This window comes from Drosophila teissieri, chromosome 3R (genome assembly GCF_016746235.2).
Source record: "Drosophila teissieri strain GT53w chromosome 3R, Prin_Dtei_1.1, whole genome shotgun sequence".
NCBI lineage: Eukaryota > Metazoa > Arthropoda > Insecta > Diptera > Drosophilidae > Drosophila > Drosophila teissieri.
In genome coordinates, this window is record NC_053032.1 from 14717486 (window position 1) to 14734941 (window position 17456).

At 43.1% G+C, this 17456-nt stretch overlaps 6 protein-coding genes across 7 annotated transcripts in view; 2 read left to right on the forward strand and 4 right to left on the reverse strand.

Annotated features, from left to right (window-relative positions):
* Positions 1-115: 115 nt before the first annotated feature.
* Positions 116-2756, forward strand: LOC122620817 (adenosine deaminase 2). Its single transcript, XM_043798451.1, has 6 exons — positions 116-707; positions 1065-1562; positions 1617-1786; positions 1844-2025; positions 2081-2217; positions 2273-2756. The coding sequence occupies exons 1-6, from the start codon at positions 638-640 to the stop codon at positions 2734-2736; spliced, it is 1521 nt and encodes a 506-aa protein (XP_043654386.1). The 5' UTR covers positions 116-637; the 3' UTR covers positions 2737-2756.
* Positions 2757-2796: 40 nt separating this feature from the next.
* Positions 2797-3608, reverse strand: LOC122622013 (low molecular weight phosphotyrosine protein phosphatase 1). Its single transcript, XM_043800114.1, has 4 exons — positions 3550-3608; positions 3314-3498; positions 3078-3251; positions 2797-3019 (listed from the first exon to the last, which is right to left on the reverse strand). The coding sequence occupies exons 1-4, from the start codon at positions 3572-3574 to the stop codon at positions 2906-2908; spliced, it is 498 nt and encodes a 165-aa protein (XP_043656049.1). The 5' UTR covers positions 3575-3608; the 3' UTR covers positions 2797-2905.
* A 39-nt stretch (positions 3609-3647) lies between these two features.
* LOC122622015 (low molecular weight phosphotyrosine protein phosphatase 1) lies at positions 3648-4639 on the reverse strand. Its single transcript, XM_043800116.1, has 3 exons — positions 4500-4639; positions 4091-4440; positions 3648-3793 (listed from the first exon to the last, which is right to left on the reverse strand). Exons 1-3 carry the CDS (start codon positions 4528-4530, stop codon positions 3707-3709), a joined length of 468 nt encoding a protein of 155 aa, XP_043656051.1. The 5' UTR covers positions 4531-4639; the 3' UTR covers positions 3648-3706.
* Positions 4640-4662: 23 nt separating this feature from the next.
* Positions 4663-5696, reverse strand: LOC122622014 (low molecular weight phosphotyrosine protein phosphatase 2). The gene is made up of 3 exons (XM_043800115.1): positions 5471-5696; positions 5041-5393; positions 4663-4804 (listed from the first exon to the last, which is right to left on the reverse strand). Exons 1-3 carry the CDS (start codon positions 5514-5516, stop codon positions 4709-4711), a joined length of 495 nt encoding a protein of 164 aa, XP_043656050.1. The 5' UTR covers positions 5517-5696; the 3' UTR covers positions 4663-4708.
* A 3694-nt stretch (positions 5697-9390) lies between these two features.
* The window catches only part of LOC122622010, a 50054-nt gene continuing 41988 nt past the window's right edge, over positions 9391-17456 (forward strand). The window contains exons 1-2 of one of the 2 annotated variants that reach the window (XM_043800102.1): positions 9391-9958; positions 16284-16302. The gene's annotated coding sequence lies outside the window, so the exon portion shown is untranslated. The remainder of the gene's footprint in view (positions 9959-16283; positions 16303-17456) is intronic. The other variant, XM_043800103.1, reaches the window with a different exon arrangement.
* Positions 11554-12364, reverse strand: LOC122622012 (probable ubiquitin-conjugating enzyme E2 7). The gene is made up of 2 exons (XM_043800113.1): positions 12209-12364; positions 11554-12149 (listed from the first exon to the last, which is right to left on the reverse strand). The coding sequence occupies exon 2, from the start codon at positions 12138-12140 to the stop codon at positions 11634-11636; it is 507 nt and encodes a 168-aa protein (XP_043656048.1). The 5' UTR covers positions 12141-12149; positions 12209-12364; the 3' UTR covers positions 11554-11633.

A 17456-nucleotide genomic window follows, 5' to 3' on the forward strand; every position in this document is an offset into this window, starting at 1 on the left:
GTAAGCTGTGATAATTGGCACATCTGTAATAACCGTACATTTCAAAGCATCCAGACCACTTTATAAGGTGGGGTACTCGAGGAACTCGTGATTCCATCGTCGTGTGCTGTTTGAAACCAACAACCGCGTCCGTCAACGTCAGTGAAAATTTGCCAAAATAGAAACAATTCAAATAGCTTAAAATCAGCGAGCGATGGGCACACGCCTTCGAAATTTTTAAATCACTTAATATGCGCAACTGGCATTCAATCACTCAGATATGCGACTATACAAAAAAGATACCCAAACAACCCGGCTTCCAGAATGAAATTGCTTCCACAATTTGTGCCTTCACCCCGGCTCCACCTCTGCACCAATTTTTTTATGTGCGGGCTCCGCTGAATGACTTTGTCAAAATGATAGTTTTGCTTTTCTTGGTCGGAACACCCGCCGTTCACGATGGTATCCACAGTTCTAAGCGGACACTTCTGGCGAGCGGTCGCGAAGAGGAAAAAACAGTCGCCAGTTCCCAAGTCGATAATATATATAATAAATCAACGTGCCCGGCGGAGTCAAGTCAATATTTGGATTGTGAACTCATTAGCCAAGGACAGGACTCACAACTAAATCGGACAGGCAGTGAAAGTCCTTTCGCACAATGGAACGATTGCTTATACTTGTAGTGCTCCTGACTTCTCAACTTCAGATCCAGGCACAAACTGCACTAAGTATGATTTGAGCTAGTTTAAAGGATTCTTTCTTTCCAAAAAGCGATATTAGTTTGTGGGGTATTTATTCAGAATATTTTAAGCTTTAAATGCCATATTTTCTCAACCGATCGTCGTGGCAGAATATCTTTCACTATCCGAACTTGACATGCCTAGCCAGAACAATAGATTTGGGGATTTCCAATTCGTTGGGTATTTTCAATGGGACGATACCAGTATACAAACTGACATGGTTATGAAATAACGAAGTGGGTTAATGGCCTTGGGGTCAGCAATATGAATAATATTAATAAATTCAAGTAACATAGCTCACCATGAGTGTGAGCTATTAGGAAATAAATACCAAATTATCTTTAGGCTATGAACAAGCACGGCAAGCTGTTCTCACGGCGGAGGAGGAGCTGATGACTGGTGGACACACCTACCTGAACACCCAGGAGGCCAAGGTGGACGATATATTCATGGAGTACAAGCTCGGAGAGTTGGCCCAAGGATTTCGCAATGCGGAGCAGAATGCGGCAGCTCTGCATTTTTTCAAGGCAAAGCCGCTGATCGATCGGAGTGCTATCTTCCGGTTTCTTCAGAAGATGCCCAAGGGCGCGGTGCTCCACCTGCACAACACCGCATCCGTGAGCTCCAAGTGGGTGGTGGACGACTTGTCGTACATGCCTGGACTGCTGCGCTGCACGACGGCTACAGGACGAAGTGTCCTCACATTCCGCAGGACCCCTAAGGACCACGAATGCCAATCGCAATACGTGCGTGTTGCCGATGAGCGGCGGAACTCGTTGGATCGCCAGATCTACGATCGGAATTTCGAACGTCTGATCAATTTGTACACCCCAGTTCCAGAGCGTAAGTCACGATTATCCATTTCCAGGTGACGTAATATTCTTCCTTTTTCTACAGTGGAGTATCCCACAATTACCCAGGTTTGGGATCGGTTCCAGGACATGTTCGACTCTCTGAGCGATGCCCTAACCTATTTGCCAGCCTTTCGAGCTTATCACTGGCAGATGCTGGAGGAGCTCTACAATGACAATGTGATGTACGCAGAGATTCGGACTAGTTGCAAAATGGTTGGAAGCGATAAAATAACATATTTCCAAGCTAATGATAATTCCTTTACTAATTAGCTCTATGACGCCAGTGGACGCACTTTTTCCAGAGAGCGTACTATTCGCGAGCTCTCTGACATTAACGAGAAGTTCGTGAAGCTGCATCCAGATTTTCTGGGCTTCAAAGTCATTCTGGCCGTCTATCGCGGCTATGAATTGGATCGGATGAAGGATATGGTTGAGGAATTTAGGCAGCTGCAGTGAGTATGCCTATACTGATTTTGATGAGTATTTACTTTCACACCATTTTTCTAGCCAAGCATTTCCCAACTTTCTGGTTGGATTCGATTTGGTGGGTCAAGAGGACAAGGGAAAACCACTTTATTCCTTACTGCCTGCCCTAAGAGATCTTCCGCCCACATCTCGGCTTTTTCTACATGGCGGAGAGACCAGTAAGTTGTAGTCTTCATAGATCTGCTTATCAGCTTGGTGATTGATTCCTTACAGATTGGTTTGGCGCCTCAACGGACATCAACCTGCTGGATGCCCTGTTGCTGAACACCACCCGTATTGGCCATGGTTATGCTCTGGCCAAGCATCCGATCCTCCTGAATGCCGTGAAGTCGCGCCGCATCGCCGTCGAGATTAGTCCCATTTCGAATCAGGTGCTGCATTTGGTTTGGGACCTGCGCAACCATCCGGGTGCCCAGTATCTTGCCCTTGATGTGCCCGTGGTGATATGCAACGATGATCCTGGGTTCTGGAATGCCAAGGGCCTGAGCTACGACTTCTACTATGCCATCATGAGCCTGGCGCCCAACAATGCGGGGCTAAGGGTCCTAAAGACTCTGGTGTGGAATTCGGTGCGCTACTCCACGCTGACGGAGGAGGAACAGACGAGAGCTTTCAAAATACTCGAACTCAGCTGGTCGCGATTCATAGAGAAGGTGCTGAATGGCAGTGTATTTTAAATGAACTTATTAAGGAAATAAACAGCCAAAGAGTTTATAAATCATTAGTAAAGTTCTGGCATTTTTACTCGTTATTTTAATAAGCAATACTCTGTTATGAAATGGGATTATAATTTTTAAAAAATCCTAAAAATTATGCATAATTTGTACAACCTATTTGTTGACACTTCTATTGACGTCCTAACGAAACCGTCTTATCTCCGGATGTATAATGTTGCACAAAACGTTCGCAGCTTTCCAGTATTTGCAGGTATGCAGCATTAAATCCTCCCATGCCCTGACTCTGTCGAAGAAAGCGCAAAATTAGATACTCACTACAAAACTAAGATTGTTTAAATTACGAAGTATGGATCCTCGATGATCTCATCCTCCTTGCGTCCAATATAGCTACCCAGCAATTGAATCTGGCACGTCGGACTGGGATCAAGCCTAGCTGCCATTTGCTGAAGCTCCAACAGGTTGCTATTGTCCATGGCGAATATGTAATCGAAGTCATAGAAGTCTTGAGCAGTTATCTACGAGTATAAGAGTGATTAAAAGATCAGAAGACTTCTTTGTAGTTAGTAGTGTATATTACCATACGACCCAAGTGGTTTGTTTTCAAACCATGTTGTTTTAGCAATTGTTGTCCACGTGCCTGAGGCTCCATACCAACGTTCCAATTCCGGAGGCCAGCACTGTCCACATACCAGTTCTGGAGATTCCGTTTCCGCACCAAATGCTTCAGGATGGCCTCGGCCATTGGAGATCGGCAGGTGTTGCCTATAAGTAACACTGTAAATTAGAGTTTGTCTTTTGTTTGATGACTCTTACCAATGCACACGAACAGAACCTTCATTTTCGCACTGGGAACTGCAAGTTCCGATGACCAATGCAGCTGATTCATTGTATATATATAATATAAAAACCGGTTCACGTTTAGTATCAACATTTATTAGATTATCTATATCACAACGCTATTACAAATCATTCATTTCTGGAGGCGTTCTTTCATGAAGGCGGCACAGGCCACCACGCACTGCTGGTAGGCGGTCTCAAAGCCCTCGGCTCCACGCTCCTGAAAGAACAAATCGGGATCATTATTAGCTTAAGCTGTTAAGTAACGTTTTTAATCTAAAAGTCTTTTGTAAATCTATGCAATGGGTTACTTTTAAATGAGGTTCTTAATCTAAAAGTCTTTTGTAAATCTTTTTGTAGACAAGGACAACAGTCTTATTGGCTCATTTATCATACTACTTTCTTATATGAAAGCCTGTGATCTTTCTATCTTTGGATGGAGATGAAGATGATCATCTATTCCCCCAGCAACTTCGTATTCTAATCAAGTGGACTCCGGACTCAAAGAGTTGCTTACATAGTAGGGATCCTCGATGATGCGGTTCTTCTTCTCGAGTCCGAAATCGCCCAGCATCAGGAGCTCCGCCTTGGAGCCTTTGGGCGCCAGACGCCTCAGCTCGCTCATGTTGTCCTCGTCCATGCCGAAGATGTAGTCGAATTCCGAGAAGTCCTGCTTGCGGATCTGCCGAACGATGTGGGTGCACTTGAGGTCGTGCTTCTGCAGAGTGCTGATGGCCCTCGGATCCGCCCGGTTGCCCACGTGCCAGCCTCCAATTGCCGCACTATCGACCTCCACGTCCTTGACATTCGCCTTCTCCAGGGTGTCCACCATCACGACCTCTGCAATTGGGGATCTGCAGATGTTGCCTGAAAGGTCAGTAGACTTCTTAATGGTGTATACATAAGATAAAAGTATTCTTTATTACCCAAACAAATCATAAGCACTTTTCGAACCATTTTTTAGTCAATTTACACGGGGATTTTTACGAACAAATTGGTATGTTGTTTTCTTTTCCGGCTGGCGAATAAAGGTTCCGAACGTTGCAGCCCTGGCTTCAACTGTTAGTTGGCAACGCGGCTTATCAGCTGTGGTCGGTCGGATGGCTTAACCCTTAGGCGGCTGTCAGGGGCTTCTCTACATTATCTGATTTAAACGCGCTTGCTTCAGGAAATTATTACACGCTATGGTGCACTGCCGGTAAATTTGTTCGAATGGTGCTTCGCCAATGTCCTGGATAATATAACAGAATTAATTTTTATAAAATATATTAAGAGGAAAGTCAAAAATATTTATTTAGAAGCATAATGTATATAAGGCAAACATTGTTATAAGAATTATCTATTTGGTTAGGAATGTTTCCGAAACTAAAAATTCTCTTCCTAGGTAAACAATGATTTTAAAACGAGTCTATTAACTTCCTAAAAAACGTTGACCATAAACATAAATTGTAGTAACTATCAACTCACATAATAGGGATCCTCAAGGATGCGTTCATCTGGTCTTAGGCCAAAATCCCCAAGGAGAAGCAGCTTGGCAGTGGCGCCCTTGGGAGCCATACGCCTCAGGGCGGCTAGATTGCTTAGATCCATGCCGAAGATGTAGTCGAACTTGAGGTAGTCCTCCGGGGCCAGAACCCTCGCACTGCCCAAGTAGTCGATGTTGTGCTTGGCCAGGACATTCAGAGCTCGCTCATCCGGTTGGCGGCCAGAATGCCATCCCTCGATCCCGGCGCTCTCCACGCGCCACTCCCCTTGGAGACCCGCCCTCTCGACCACGTCACGCATCACAGCCTCGGCGATTGGGGAGCGGCAGAGGTTGCCTGCGGGCGCAGTTAATTTGCATAATGATTACAAAATATACTGTATACAGGATTAGCTTTTACAAGGGAATACGCACCCACACAGACCATCAGCACACTGTTCTTCTGCGATCTCTTGCCCATTTTCCGTATTTTGGGATTGGTCTTTTGATTTACGAACTCACTTAACTCCGCGGTAAATTTGAGTAAACTTGGGTGTTCAAGAGTAAATAGGCGTGGTTAAGTATAAAAGTGTTCAAAAATGTGTGAAGAAGAAATATGTGCACTATCTGAACAAAACTGACATGTAAAGCAATAAATAATGCGTTTAAAATTAAATTTCTTTCTTGAGAAACTTTAATACACTTCGGATTCCTATTTATCTACTTTAAGCTAGAAAACTGCGGTAAATCATTGACTTTCCAAAAGGTACTCAATAAATTTTGTAAAACACATCTTAAAACAGATACAGTTCCTTTTCTAATACAAACCCATTAGTGTAATAAAATTTGTAAAATTAGTATTGAGAGACAAAAGGCAAGGGCAAAATGTGAGACTACAAGAATCCATGCCCGAAATCCAGTAAACACCTATGGGATATAAACAATCTTCGGATTAGCCTGCCCCTCTAGCTGGCATTAAGTAGAGTTCCTCTGCTGCACTTTGTCAAGTGGCTCCATGTTGGAGATCACACCTCAGGCACTTCCACTTCCACATCCTCTTCCGTCTGTCTGCTGCAGGCACCACATCCACGTGCACATCCTGTTTACACACCGTGCGTATTTACCCTAAAAACTCGGACTGAAAACTGCGCTCAAAGCAACTTTAACTATTAGCATTTAATTAAAGTTCATTTGCCGGGCGACAGGCGAGGTCATTTCCACCCACTTCAGCTGGCTGGTTAGCAAGACTTAAGCCCACGGGAATGGGGAAGTGATGAGCTCTTGCCCTGGAATCCTGCCAGGATCCAGGTAGTTCGGTTGGCTTTGGCCACGAATATGCAAGCTGCACCTGGTGCTCAAAGGACAGACAGGTCCTGGTCGCAAAATGTGTAATGACTGTCGAGGAGATGAGCTCTCGGGTGCGGGTGTGAACTTAAAGAGAATGACCGACCAGCTCGCTGGCGGAGAAATAAAGTTGCTTTTCAAAATAAATTCGTTTTGAGTTTTATGCAAATTGTATACAACCAACAGCAACAACAACAAGAGGGCAAACAAAGGCCAGACGAAATGCATGGCACAAACTTTGCCAACTTGGCTGGTTGCAGTTGTAGTTGCTGATGTTGATGTGGATGTGAATGTGGATGGGGATGTTGCTCTTCCTGGTGGTTGGGGGCGGCTTTGATGGCATCAAAGTGAGCTTGTCGTTGTGCAGACAAATGTTACGTACTCTCGTCACACTCTTACGTATGCAAATGTCCCATGCCATTGCCGGCGCAATGCTGCAGTGCGTCCTCCACAATTGACAATTGTTGAAAATGCAAATGGAAATGGAAATGCCAAGACATGTGCCCAACAGCCACACCAGCAATTCATACATATGCCATGGATAATGGATACTGGGTACTGTAGGTGTGTTGGGGGTGGTAAAGGGCCATGGAGGTAAAGACAAATGCAAAGGCGTTGTCTCTACTATCATCATCCGGCGACGACATCTCCTCAGATAAGATAAACGACGCAAAGTCAACAGCAACAACTGGTTGGGGACGGTGTGCACTGCAAAAAATGCAATGGTTAATTTCGCAATAGTATGCTACAGAAGCTGTAGTATGCCTTTCTTAGCAGGAAGCTCCACTAACTTTAAACTGATGACTTCTTTAAAATGTATGACATTTATAATCCTAAACATCAATTTTCTCTATTGTATTCTGTATAAAATACACACATAAAAATAGTTTAATCAAATTGTATTATATATTTATGTATTTGTATTATTTTTATACCCGTTACTCGTAGAGTAAAAGGGTATACTAGATTCGTTGAAAAGTATGTAACAGGCAGAAGGAAGCGTTTCCGACCATATAAAGTATATATATTCTTGATCAGGATCAATAGCCGAGTCGATCTGGCCATGTCCGTCTGTCCGTCCGTCTGTCCGTCCGTCTGTCCGTCCGTCTGTCCGTCTGTCCGTCCGTATGAACGTCGAGATCTCAGGAACTACAAAAGCTACAAAGTTGAGATTCAGCATGCAGACTCCAGAGACATAGAAGCAGCGCAAGTTTGTCGATTCATGTTGCCACGCCCACTCTAACGCCCACAAACCGCCCAAAACTGCCACGCCCACACTTTTGAAAAATGTTTCGATATTTTTTCATTTTTGTGTTAGTCTCCTTAATTTCTATCGGTTTCCCAAAAAAATATTTGCCACGCCCACCCTAACGCCCACAAACCGCCAAAAGCTGCCACGCCCACACTTTTCAAAAATGTTTTAATATTTTTTCATTTTTGTATTAGTCTTGTAAAATTCTATCGATTTGCCAAAAAACTTTTTGCCACGCCCACTTTAACGCCCACAAACCACAACCCACAAAAACTGTGAGTGTTGTGTGACCTGCACACTTTCACCATCTGAGTAACGGGTATCAGATAGTCGGGGAACTCGACTATAGCGTTCTCTCTTGTTGTATACTATTTTTATATACATATGTAGGTACATACATTTTTCCTAGTGCATGTGGGAAAGGACAGTGTAAATAAGTAAATACGGCATTCGTAGCCCACCGCAGGCCGAAATAAATTCTCAAGTGCAAATGAGGTAAATGACAAGAGGTACGAAACCATCATAACCTCTGACCTGCCACCCCCCCACTGACCCGAAAACGCCCACTTTGTCGAGCATTTGACAGTCGAGAGCAAACATGTCCAAGATGAACATCCATTTTGCATTTGGCAAATGAAAAGCGGGAAAGCTACAACTGACGTACTAGCTGGCAGACAGCTTGTCTATGCAGCAGGCCATCTCTATCCAATCCATCTGGGCCTGCAAATGTATCTGTATCTGGTATCCAGTATCTGGCACTTGTATCTTTTCCCTCTGTCTGCCTTTTGCAGCTTCATCAAATATTTAGCGCCAGGCAGGCGGCTTTATCTCGGGGGAACTGGAAGGAGGGACAAATAAGCGCATTCATTGTGTTCGTTCAGTGTAAATACGAATCGGATGTAGCACTGCTTGGAAAATAACAACTTTGAAAACTTAAGTGCCTAGCTCGACTAGTTAGGTACTGTAAGGAAATGAGAAAATGAATTGGGCTTACTGAAACACTACAACACAAATTTAATTTGCCTTATAAAATCCACATATTTATATATTCAAAGTTAAGAGATTTGTTCATACAAATATTCAAACCATTTTTCTGATTTTATTAAGTGTACCGATAAGAATATTCCAGAGATTTCTCTTAAATTGAATATGGAATTTCTGGATTCCTGGGGTTGTTTTATATGTAGTTTCTTTTTGGTAATTCAATCGATATGCCAATTTATCACTTTCCAGCGGGCACTCGCTTGTTTTGTTAGTTTTTCCGTAAGTACTTTTTCCACTGCACTTAATAGCATCGTCCTAAAATACATACAAAAAACTGCGAGCTGTCCAATCACTAATGAATTAAACAAACTTTAAGGGCATCGATGTTGTTCCTCGTTGAAACGTAAATTTATTAAACCACCCACACCTTCGAAAACCTCAGAAACGCTATATACCCCTGCAGCAGATGCTATATAGAGAGCAGTCCGAACTACCCTGGCAAAAATGGGGGTGTGGAGCAGTGCCAACGACCAACGAGCAGCGGCAGCAACAACAACTGCAAGCGGCACAGCCAAAAAGCCGGCAACAACAAACGTCCGCACTGTACCACGCCGGCAACATGTTGCGTGTTGCTGCCGAGCGAGCATTGCACTGTGTGCGTGTTGCTTGTCTCGCTTCCACTTGAAATGTTGCCAAGAAGCCGGCCAGCAACATTAGCAGCATTTCGAAAACTTGTTTTCAACGTAGTTGGGTTTAGTTTACTTTGAGACGGCGACGCAGGTGGACGTGTCCGAGTGCGAGCGAAAAAGAGCGATAAACGCGAGCGAACCGCGTTATAAAATAATACAAAAACAACAACAGCAGCAAGAGCTCAGTTCAGTTCAGTGTTTGTCTTTAGTTTTATGGCGCACGCTGCGCGTCAGGTAGTTTTTCAGATGTATATATGTACACACGAGCATATATGTCTATAATGTTTTTTGTGATTCGTCTCGCGGCAATGTTTTATGGCTGACAAAACCATCGAGCGTGTAAAGGTTTTGCACTGACCGTACGACAAAAAAAGAAGTGGTGTACATTCTGGATGTAAAGTGCTAGTGTTTACCCTTTTTGCCGGGATTACTCATCATCGCATCGGCACATCATCGCCACCATCATTATCATTCGTTTAGAAACGGGCAACTTTACGAAATCCCGAAAACCAGTATCGCTGTGCCCAAGTATCTGCAAGATACGTGAGGCAGTCCAGACCACATATTGGAATTTACTTAACACGTATGCAACACGCACCCATACCAGTTAACATCGAGCGGGACCCATTGGATTTTGGAACCGAAAACTACAGGGTAGGTAAAATCGTTTGTAATCGGGGTTTCTTCTCGGGAAAATGCAGAGAGACAAACACTCACACACTTGACCAGCTGCGTTTTTCCACCCTCACCATAAAACCTAATGATTCCGAACTACCTGTTTTTTGGATTGACCCTGGTTTTCCCATTAGCCGCCAGAGGAGATTTCACTGCACCAACATACCATGTAGTCCATATATCGGAAAGCTGTGTGGCTATTTATAAATATAGATACCCTGCGTTTTGGGGCCCAGGCTCAAATCCGGTTTTCCATACCCATATATCCCCCAGCCCAGCCATCAATTCAATTTCTACTGGCTGAGTGAGTTTTTAACTCTCAGAAGAATCTCCATCTCCAGGTCGAGCATCTTCTTCGCTGAAGATTTCTGAAGAGAGCTGGTTTCTGCGGGCCGTTTTCTTTTCCCTCGCTTTGTTTTCTTTCGTTTCGTTTTCGTTTTTTACTATTTGCCGATCGTCGTGGTGATCATCATGATGCTGTGGCTTATTGCCGCCAAGATTTTGTCTACTTTTTTTGTATTGTTTTGTTTTTTTTTTGGGTTTCTGCTTTTTGCCGATTGAAGGTGCATGGCCTTATTTACCCAGTTTCCAAATCGCTCACCGATTTCTGCTTATTCTGTTTTGGGGTTTGTTTTGAGGTATTTGCTGAATCACACGGGGATCATTTGAATCTTTTAGCCAGACAGTCGCTGTGGGGAATTGGTATTGGATTTTTACTTGAGAGTCACACCCAGTCCGTGGCGAATAAGCCACAGTATCCCGCTCCGGAATTGACTCACGGCCAAACAATGCGACATGCGGCGAAGTGCCGGGGGGCCACCACACTGGCTTGGGCAAAAAAGAGAAAAAATCAAAATGCAAAACTTGTTGCTAATAAACAACAATTACAACAACAAAAACAAGTTCAGCTAACCACAAAAATGCTGGCAGCAAAACACTAGAGTCGTTGCCCAGGAGCTCCACTCTCCACACACCAAAACAAGTCGGCGTATGGAGCCATTTTCTGATGTTGCTGCTGTCACACTAGCCATTCGCCACCAGCAACAGCAACACCAAGAGCAACAGCAGCAATTTGTTGTTGCAGCACTGGGAAAAAAGGTGCTAGATATGATTAAATTTTAATACTTAATATTTTACACATGGTATTCTAAATAAGAGAACTTAAAGAACTTTTGAATAGCCATAAAGTGTAGCAAAGTAAATAAACATTCTGATCCCGATTCTACCAGTCATAAATAGGAATTTTGATCAGTGCATGTGTAAATTTTTGTCGCCATGTGAAGACCATAAAAAGCGGCCAAGTGGCCAGCTGCCTCAGCTTTCCTCTGGAAGCCACAGACCAGAGAACGGCCATAACTGTGTCAGTGTGCAACTAGAAGAGGTCTAAGCCTATTAAGCACACTGGCTTAAGATCGGCCTATGCCAGGAGGTAACACCCGTAGCTCCGAAGCGATTAAGTGTAATTAATGCCGACAGGTGTCGCTGAATTGGCGCAAGCTCAAAGAGATTGCAATGCCCTAATTGGAGATTCCAATTAGGAGATATACCCCACTTCCGACACTTCAAAGGCCAGATTTCCACTAGTTGCTCTCTTTATTCACGTGATTAGCATGTGGGCCGTTCCTGATCATCATGTCACTGCCCAGTTTCCGGGCTATTCCACCTCCTCTTGACTCCGGCGGACGCACCTGGTTACCTTGCGCTTGAACTCCGCGTAATTCTCACGGTACTCCTTGGCCGCATCCACATTGGCGGCCGATTCATCATTGGGATCTGTGAGCATAGAGATCACGGAAAGAAGGATCGTCTCCACGGTGTGCACCGGTAGCCAGCGCTCCTCGGCCTTCTCGTAGCCCCACTTATCGTCACCCGGTTCGTGCAGGATCGAGATGCAAACGTCGCCGGCCTTGTCGATATTGGGATGCCATATTTCGGTGATGAACTTCATCTTGGGCGGGCGCAGTGGGTACTCCTTTGGGAAGATCAGGTGCGCCTTAAAGAAGCCGCCCTCGTAAAGCGTGTCCGGGGGACCGATGATCACCACCTCCCACTTGAAGATGTCCGAGTCGCTTACCAGACCGGCGGAGAAGCCCTCAACGGGATGGCGCTGCAGCTCGGAAAGCTGGCGTTTGAGCAGTAGCGATGCTTGCAGTTCGGACATGTCACTGGACTGGGGGGATTACCGCCATCAGTGGGATAAACTATTGGTATGATCACATTTGTACTTACTGGAATTTTGTTCAATTATTTCGAGTCACTTTCTGGTTTACTTCTACGGAGGCTGAACTACGCTCAATGCGACTTGTCAGCTTGCCGAAAGAAAACTCATGCGGCGACTACTTCGATCTATAATCAGGATAACTAGTCACTTTCACTAGACAAATGTTAACGTGACGGTATGAAAAAAAAACTTAATGGATACATACAGCCGGGGACGTATAAATAGCACACATCAGAACAGTAACTTTAGATCGATTATTTCAGAAGTATTTGGCTTTCGATTCCAAAAATTTTGATGTGAATCGATTATTGCTCTCTTCTACATGACGTACAACCCAAAAATTTACCGTTATCATTTTTTTCTTCTGCTTTATGCTTAATTTTCGTTCGCGAGCGACTATTTAGCGTGGTCACAGAAATAGCACACTTTAAAGAACTTACAGCAAATTCCGTGTAAAAAGTGGTTTTCCTAAGTATAGGCTGTATATAGAAAGCATCTATTTCATAAAGCGATTTAATACAGCTTATACATTTTTAGGATATAAAGCCTAAGAGACGCATAAAAAATCAATTCCTTTTGGAATGTGTGGCTGCAATATCTTTACAATTGTAGCCCTTTGAATGGCGATGTTCAGAAACTATCTCCAAAGAAATAATCTTGAAAGCGACTTGAAAGTTTCCATTATGAGCTCTTTGGCTGTTGGTCTGGAATAAGTCCAAGGAAAGTCCAAGTCCCTCTTTCCTTTCATTTCCCAGCACTTTCCTGCAATTACTTGGCCGTTGCTAATGCGACTGGTGCCACTCTTTTTGCCTTTAATTTTTCTTTGCCCGTGGTGGCTGAATGGAAATTATGATGGCCGCCACATTGTAGCCGCTTGGTTTTGGCCTTTCGTAATTGCGCACAAATGTTGGGCCAGCGATTTTTTTGCTGGCCTGCAACTTCGACCACGACGTGTGGTTCCATCGACTGTTTCTCTGCCTTTTGCCAATTGCATACTGCTTCGGCATTTGAAAATCCGCAACGTTAGCTGAGTATCTGACTATCTGGGAAACTGAAATTATGTTGCCGCAAATGTGTGAATCGTTAATGTTTCGATGCTGCCAGCTGGGGCATTTTGTGCTTGGTCTTGCCACTGCCGGTTTTTCAAGTTTTCCCTGCAGCGAGTTTTCGCACAAAAATTCCTTTCCTATTTTTTCTTAGCATTATTACTGTTGTAATAACATTTACTTAGCATCGGTGCAAAACGCAACAATAAAATCATGTAGAGTTCCTCTTAGAAAACGCAGTCGGATTCGAAATTTGCTAAATTATCCAGCACATGCCAAATGGAGAGGGGGCGGAGGCTTCAAAACATGTTTGTCCAGAACACAGACACATAAGACCGACAGCTGCTGCTGCTCGGCCGGTTCCTCCAGCTCTTCCAGCTCATTCCATATCTCCATATTCATCCGACTCTGCCCATTTAAGTGCCACATGTCGTAGACGGTCTTCTTAGCTTCTTGTAGATCCCGCAGGGAAAGCGATATGACAGCGAGAGCCGGGAAACTCACACGTGCCACAGCGCTCCTCCCAGCAAAACTCGATTTTCCATTCTCTACACTCGGGGAAAAACGCCCACTACAATTAAGATTAGTTGGCGCTGGGAAATTGGGTGCTAAGTATCTCATCAGATAATAAAATTAAATTAATAGTTGAATAAATGTCAAACTGCGATTGGCTTAGGTCATTTTGTTGCGAAATAAATTAGTGTTTAAATAATGACGGATAAATGTATATTTTATCCGAATGTCGAAATTATAATTCAAATGCAAATTAATACTTTATTTATTGTCTGTTTAATGACCCATAAATTGGCATTTATAACATTTTTTTTCTAAGGGAGTGACGATAACGTTTTCATGGAGATAAATACGGTCTCACTTCTTAGGCCTTTCTTTTTCAATGTAATTTTTAAATTATGTATTTGAAAATATATTTTTCAGTGTATAGGACGTGACATAATTTTATGTGGTAGTGGTTTGTAGGAGATTTCTAGGTAAAGGTTTCTAAAAGGACATGTGTGCTATGTGTTCCCAGAGCACTGAATAAAGAATGGTCGCTAATGTTTCAACCTGAATTTGACTTCAGTTATTAGCTCCCCCAATTGATCTCTGTGTAGGAAAAGTGTCGCGCTCGTGCTCATTGCTGAAGTGATAAAGTGACTTCGCCTCGGCCGCTTTTCCGCCGATTTCGGCTGACTTTGTGGAATTGATTTCCAATATTCATTAAGACGCCCACACGCAAACACAGGCACCGACGCGGGTTCGTTGCCATGGCATTTGATTGAAAAGTTGGAGGGGGATGTCCATTAAAATGGGGGTGTCTAAGTTCATCTGTTCAGTTTATGTTCTTTTTTCTTTGAGGGCGTGGCGGTTGCATGTGACAATTGCATTTCCGGCAATACCAGCATACTTCCACTCCTCAATATTCCCTGAAATTCTCTCCCTTTGCTCAAACAATTTCAGGCTTCCAGAGTTCTTTTTTTGGGTTTGGCCTCCGTTTCGCAGCGGAGCACCTGCTCTCTCCAGGCTGCGTGCCTCAAATTGCTGGCTCATGCTGCGTCCATCAAACAGCTGACGGCGTCGATCAATTGAAATGGCTTTTCCCCCGTTTTTCCATCGCCCTATAATGTTGCATCGCGACCGTGTTGCGGCGGTGATGACTTCCTGTATCTAATGACGGGGCAACCTGCTGATGAATTGTCTTTCAAGTTGATCATAAAACATATTAATAGCTTCTCTAGCAGGCATGCAATATCATAAAATTGGTAGGCAGCCACAATGATATATTTACAATCTCTTATTCATGACTAACATCTTTTGAAACATTAATTTAGAGTTTAACCAAAATACCTTGAGATATGAATATAACTAAGAATGCATTCTAATTAAAATGAACTCGAAGCTTAACGACATGATTTAAACCTGGAGCGGAGCAAGACACTTTTAAATAAATACAAATGTGCACCATAAAAACATGTCATTGAGCTGCACAAACTTGCCAAGCAGTGCAAAAACATCACCTCTCCCTGCGCTTCTCATAAATTCAAGTTAAGTGAGTGACCAACTGGATTTTAGTACTTTATTGGCGCTCTGAGTTATGCACACCCATTTTTGTTGCCCCCGGCACACAATTTCCAATTGCATGCAGAAATATGAGGAGGAATTGCTCTGCTCGGAAAACTGGCCATTATATCGTTCCGCATAGAGGGAGCAAAACAATGCTTAAGAGAGAACTCAATAAATTGCAGAAAAGCGAAAAGTGGAAAGAACGCAAAATAAACAAGAACGAAACTGCAAATAAAAAAACAAAAATAAATAGAAAGAAAAACAAGCTTTCCACTTGCAGTTTTAATGTGTTCTGTGCGTTGTTCCTCGTTTTATAATTGAGTTGGCAGTTGCAGCTAAAGTTGGAGTTGCAGCCGTGCACTCATCGCCACCCGAAACCCATCCGCATTTTCCTACCCAACCGAAGGATGCCCCTTTTTCCCAGTTTTCCCCCTTGAAGTGGGAGTTGCCACCGGGATTCGGGTACGTTGGTGCTCGTTCGTGTGCACTGAATGCGAAAAACTTCTGCACACTTTGCGACCGAAACGCGATATTATAATATACATATTTCTCATATTTTTATTATTATTATTTTCATAACACTCGGCCCAGTCCGGACGTACCTTTGTGCGCTGCATTGAAATTGAGGCACAAACTCAAACTGAAACCATAATGCTCGGGGATCTGGTGCACTGCTGCCAGACAAAAACCTCCATCCTTGCGGTGGGTTTCGTAATGAGCGTTTCCGTCAAAGCCTTTTCCTCGTTCATACACTTGGCGAAATTTAGCATGGTTTAATAGTGTCAATTATTTGCATGCACTTTTTATTCAGTGATTGTGTCAAACCTTATAATGTTTTATTTGCATTTGCGAACTGTTAGATTCCATATAGATTTGGGAATATATTTCTTTTATCCATATCCTATCAAATAATTTTGATATTTATAGATCTTAGCTTCGTTTCAATATCTAATTGTTTCTTTAATTTTATTTTCAGAATTTTGCCTGATATTACGGTGAGTTTTAAAAGGTCCCAAGCCATGCAAATAATATAAACGTATTTTATATGTAGTAAGCCTATTACAAGTGCATGGTCAATCGTACAGCATTTAAAAGGGCATTTTCTTTCCATAACCACATGCCGCACATGCACAGGTTTCAAACTGGATCGCCACTATATAATTGCTCAATTTCTTGCTTCATTAACGGGTTTTTCTTTGCATTTGGTCAGTAATTTGTCGGACCCAATGAAAGATCACTCAGGAAGCCAGAAACTCTTAATTTGTCCGACCATAAACGTTTGCCCCTTCCCATATATCATTTTCCTATTCCAACCGAGAACCCATAAAGTGTGAAGTGTGAAGCGTTATGCGTACGACTGTTTCGTAACTCACTTACTTATAGGGCCGGACAAACAAATGAGCAAAAGTGTGCTACTGGGGCCTGAATCAGGAAATCTGGGGAGCCCCTTCTACCAGATGAACCGTTAGACAGTGCCGATGGCGCCCGCAGAGTTCGTTTACTCCACTTTGCCGCCAAGAAAATTCAATGGAAAGAAAGGGCAGTCACGGAAAAAGAGTCGAAAAACCCCGAGCAACATTATTTGTAGTTTTTATTTCTTTTATTTTTGTTGTATTCGTACTCATCTTTTTTTTTGCTAGACCATTACGTTTTTAAAAGCTTTGCTTTTGCTGGCCGGCTGTTCTGGTTTTCCGGGTGATGAGGGGGGCCTAGACTAGGGCTAAAAGCGGAAAAAATATCCAAGCTTGGCCTGAAAAAGTGCTTATTAAATTTAATGACAGCACGTTTGCTTGCGAAAAGCGATTCGACGTTTTTGTTTTTTTTTATTTTTAATTTGGCTTTTTTCCAACCTTTTGGTTATATAGCTTTTTTGAGTAGTTTTTTATTTCGTATTTGGTTTATTGAGGGCTGAGGCTCATTGAGAGCACTGGGGCCATAACAGCACAGTCTTTAAGTTTAATTATGTGGCAGGTCTTCTTGGCCCGGACTCCATGAAGGGGTCGTAATGGTCATAATAGTTATACGGTTTCAATTGAAATGGTAACAAATTTCATTGCTCGTGCGCCAAACGAAAGTTATCTTTGATTAATTATTTCTTTCCGGTTATCTTTAAAGAGTGGAATAACAAAAATTTACAAAAAGTCTGAAA

Excerpts from the sequence above, each read along its gene's own strand:
- LOC122620817 (XM_043798451.1), top strand. The coding sequence starts at position 638 with ATGGAACGATTGCTTATACTTGTAGTGCTCCTGACTTCTCAACTTCAG. Across the intron at positions 708-1,064 it reads CCAGGCACAAACTGCACTAA|GCTATGAACAAGCACGGCAA; the intron begins GTATGATTTGAG and ends AATTATCTTTAG. Across the intron at positions 2,218-2,272 it reads TCTACATGGCGGAGAGACCA|ATTGGTTTGGCGCCTCAACG; the intron begins GTAAGTTGTAGT and ends GATTCCTTACAG.
- LOC122622013 (XM_043800114.1), bottom strand. The coding sequence starts at position 3,574 with ATGAAGGTTCTGTTCGTGTGCATTG. Across the intron at positions 3,499-3,549 it reads GGTTCTGTTCGTGTGCATTG|GCAACACCTGCCGATCTCCA; the intron begins GTAAGAGTCATC and ends TGTTACTTATAG. Across the intron at positions 3,252-3,313 it reads CAAACCACTTGGGTCGTATG|ATAACTGCTCAAGACTTCTA; the intron begins GTAATATACACT and ends TTATACTCGTAG.
- LOC122622015 (XM_043800116.1), bottom strand. The coding sequence starts at position 4,530 with ATGGTTCGAAAAGTGCTTATGATTTGTTTGG. Across the intron at positions 4,441-4,499 it reads AGTGCTTATGATTTGTTTGG|GCAACATCTGCAGATCCCCA; the intron begins GTAATAAAGAAT and ends CTGACCTTTCAG. Across the intron at positions 3,794-4,090 it reads TCATCGAGGATCCCTACTAT|GAGCGTGGAGCCGAGGGCTT; the intron begins GTAAGCAACTCT and ends TTGTTCTTTCAG.
- LOC122622014 (XM_043800115.1), bottom strand. The coding sequence starts at position 5,516 with ATGGGCAAGAGATCGCAGAAGAACAGTGTGCTGATGGTCTGTGTGG. Across the intron at positions 5,394-5,470 it reads TGTGCTGATGGTCTGTGTGG|GCAACCTCTGCCGCTCCCCA; the intron begins GTGCGTATTCCC and ends CTGCGCCCGCAG. Across the intron at positions 4,805-5,040 it reads TCCTTGAGGATCCCTATTAT|GACATTGGCGAAGCACCATT; the intron begins GTGAGTTGATAG and ends TATATTATCCAG.
- LOC122622012 (XM_043800113.1), bottom strand. The coding sequence starts at position 12,140 with ATGTCCGAACTGCAAGCATCGCTACTGCTCAAACGCCAGCTTTCCGAG.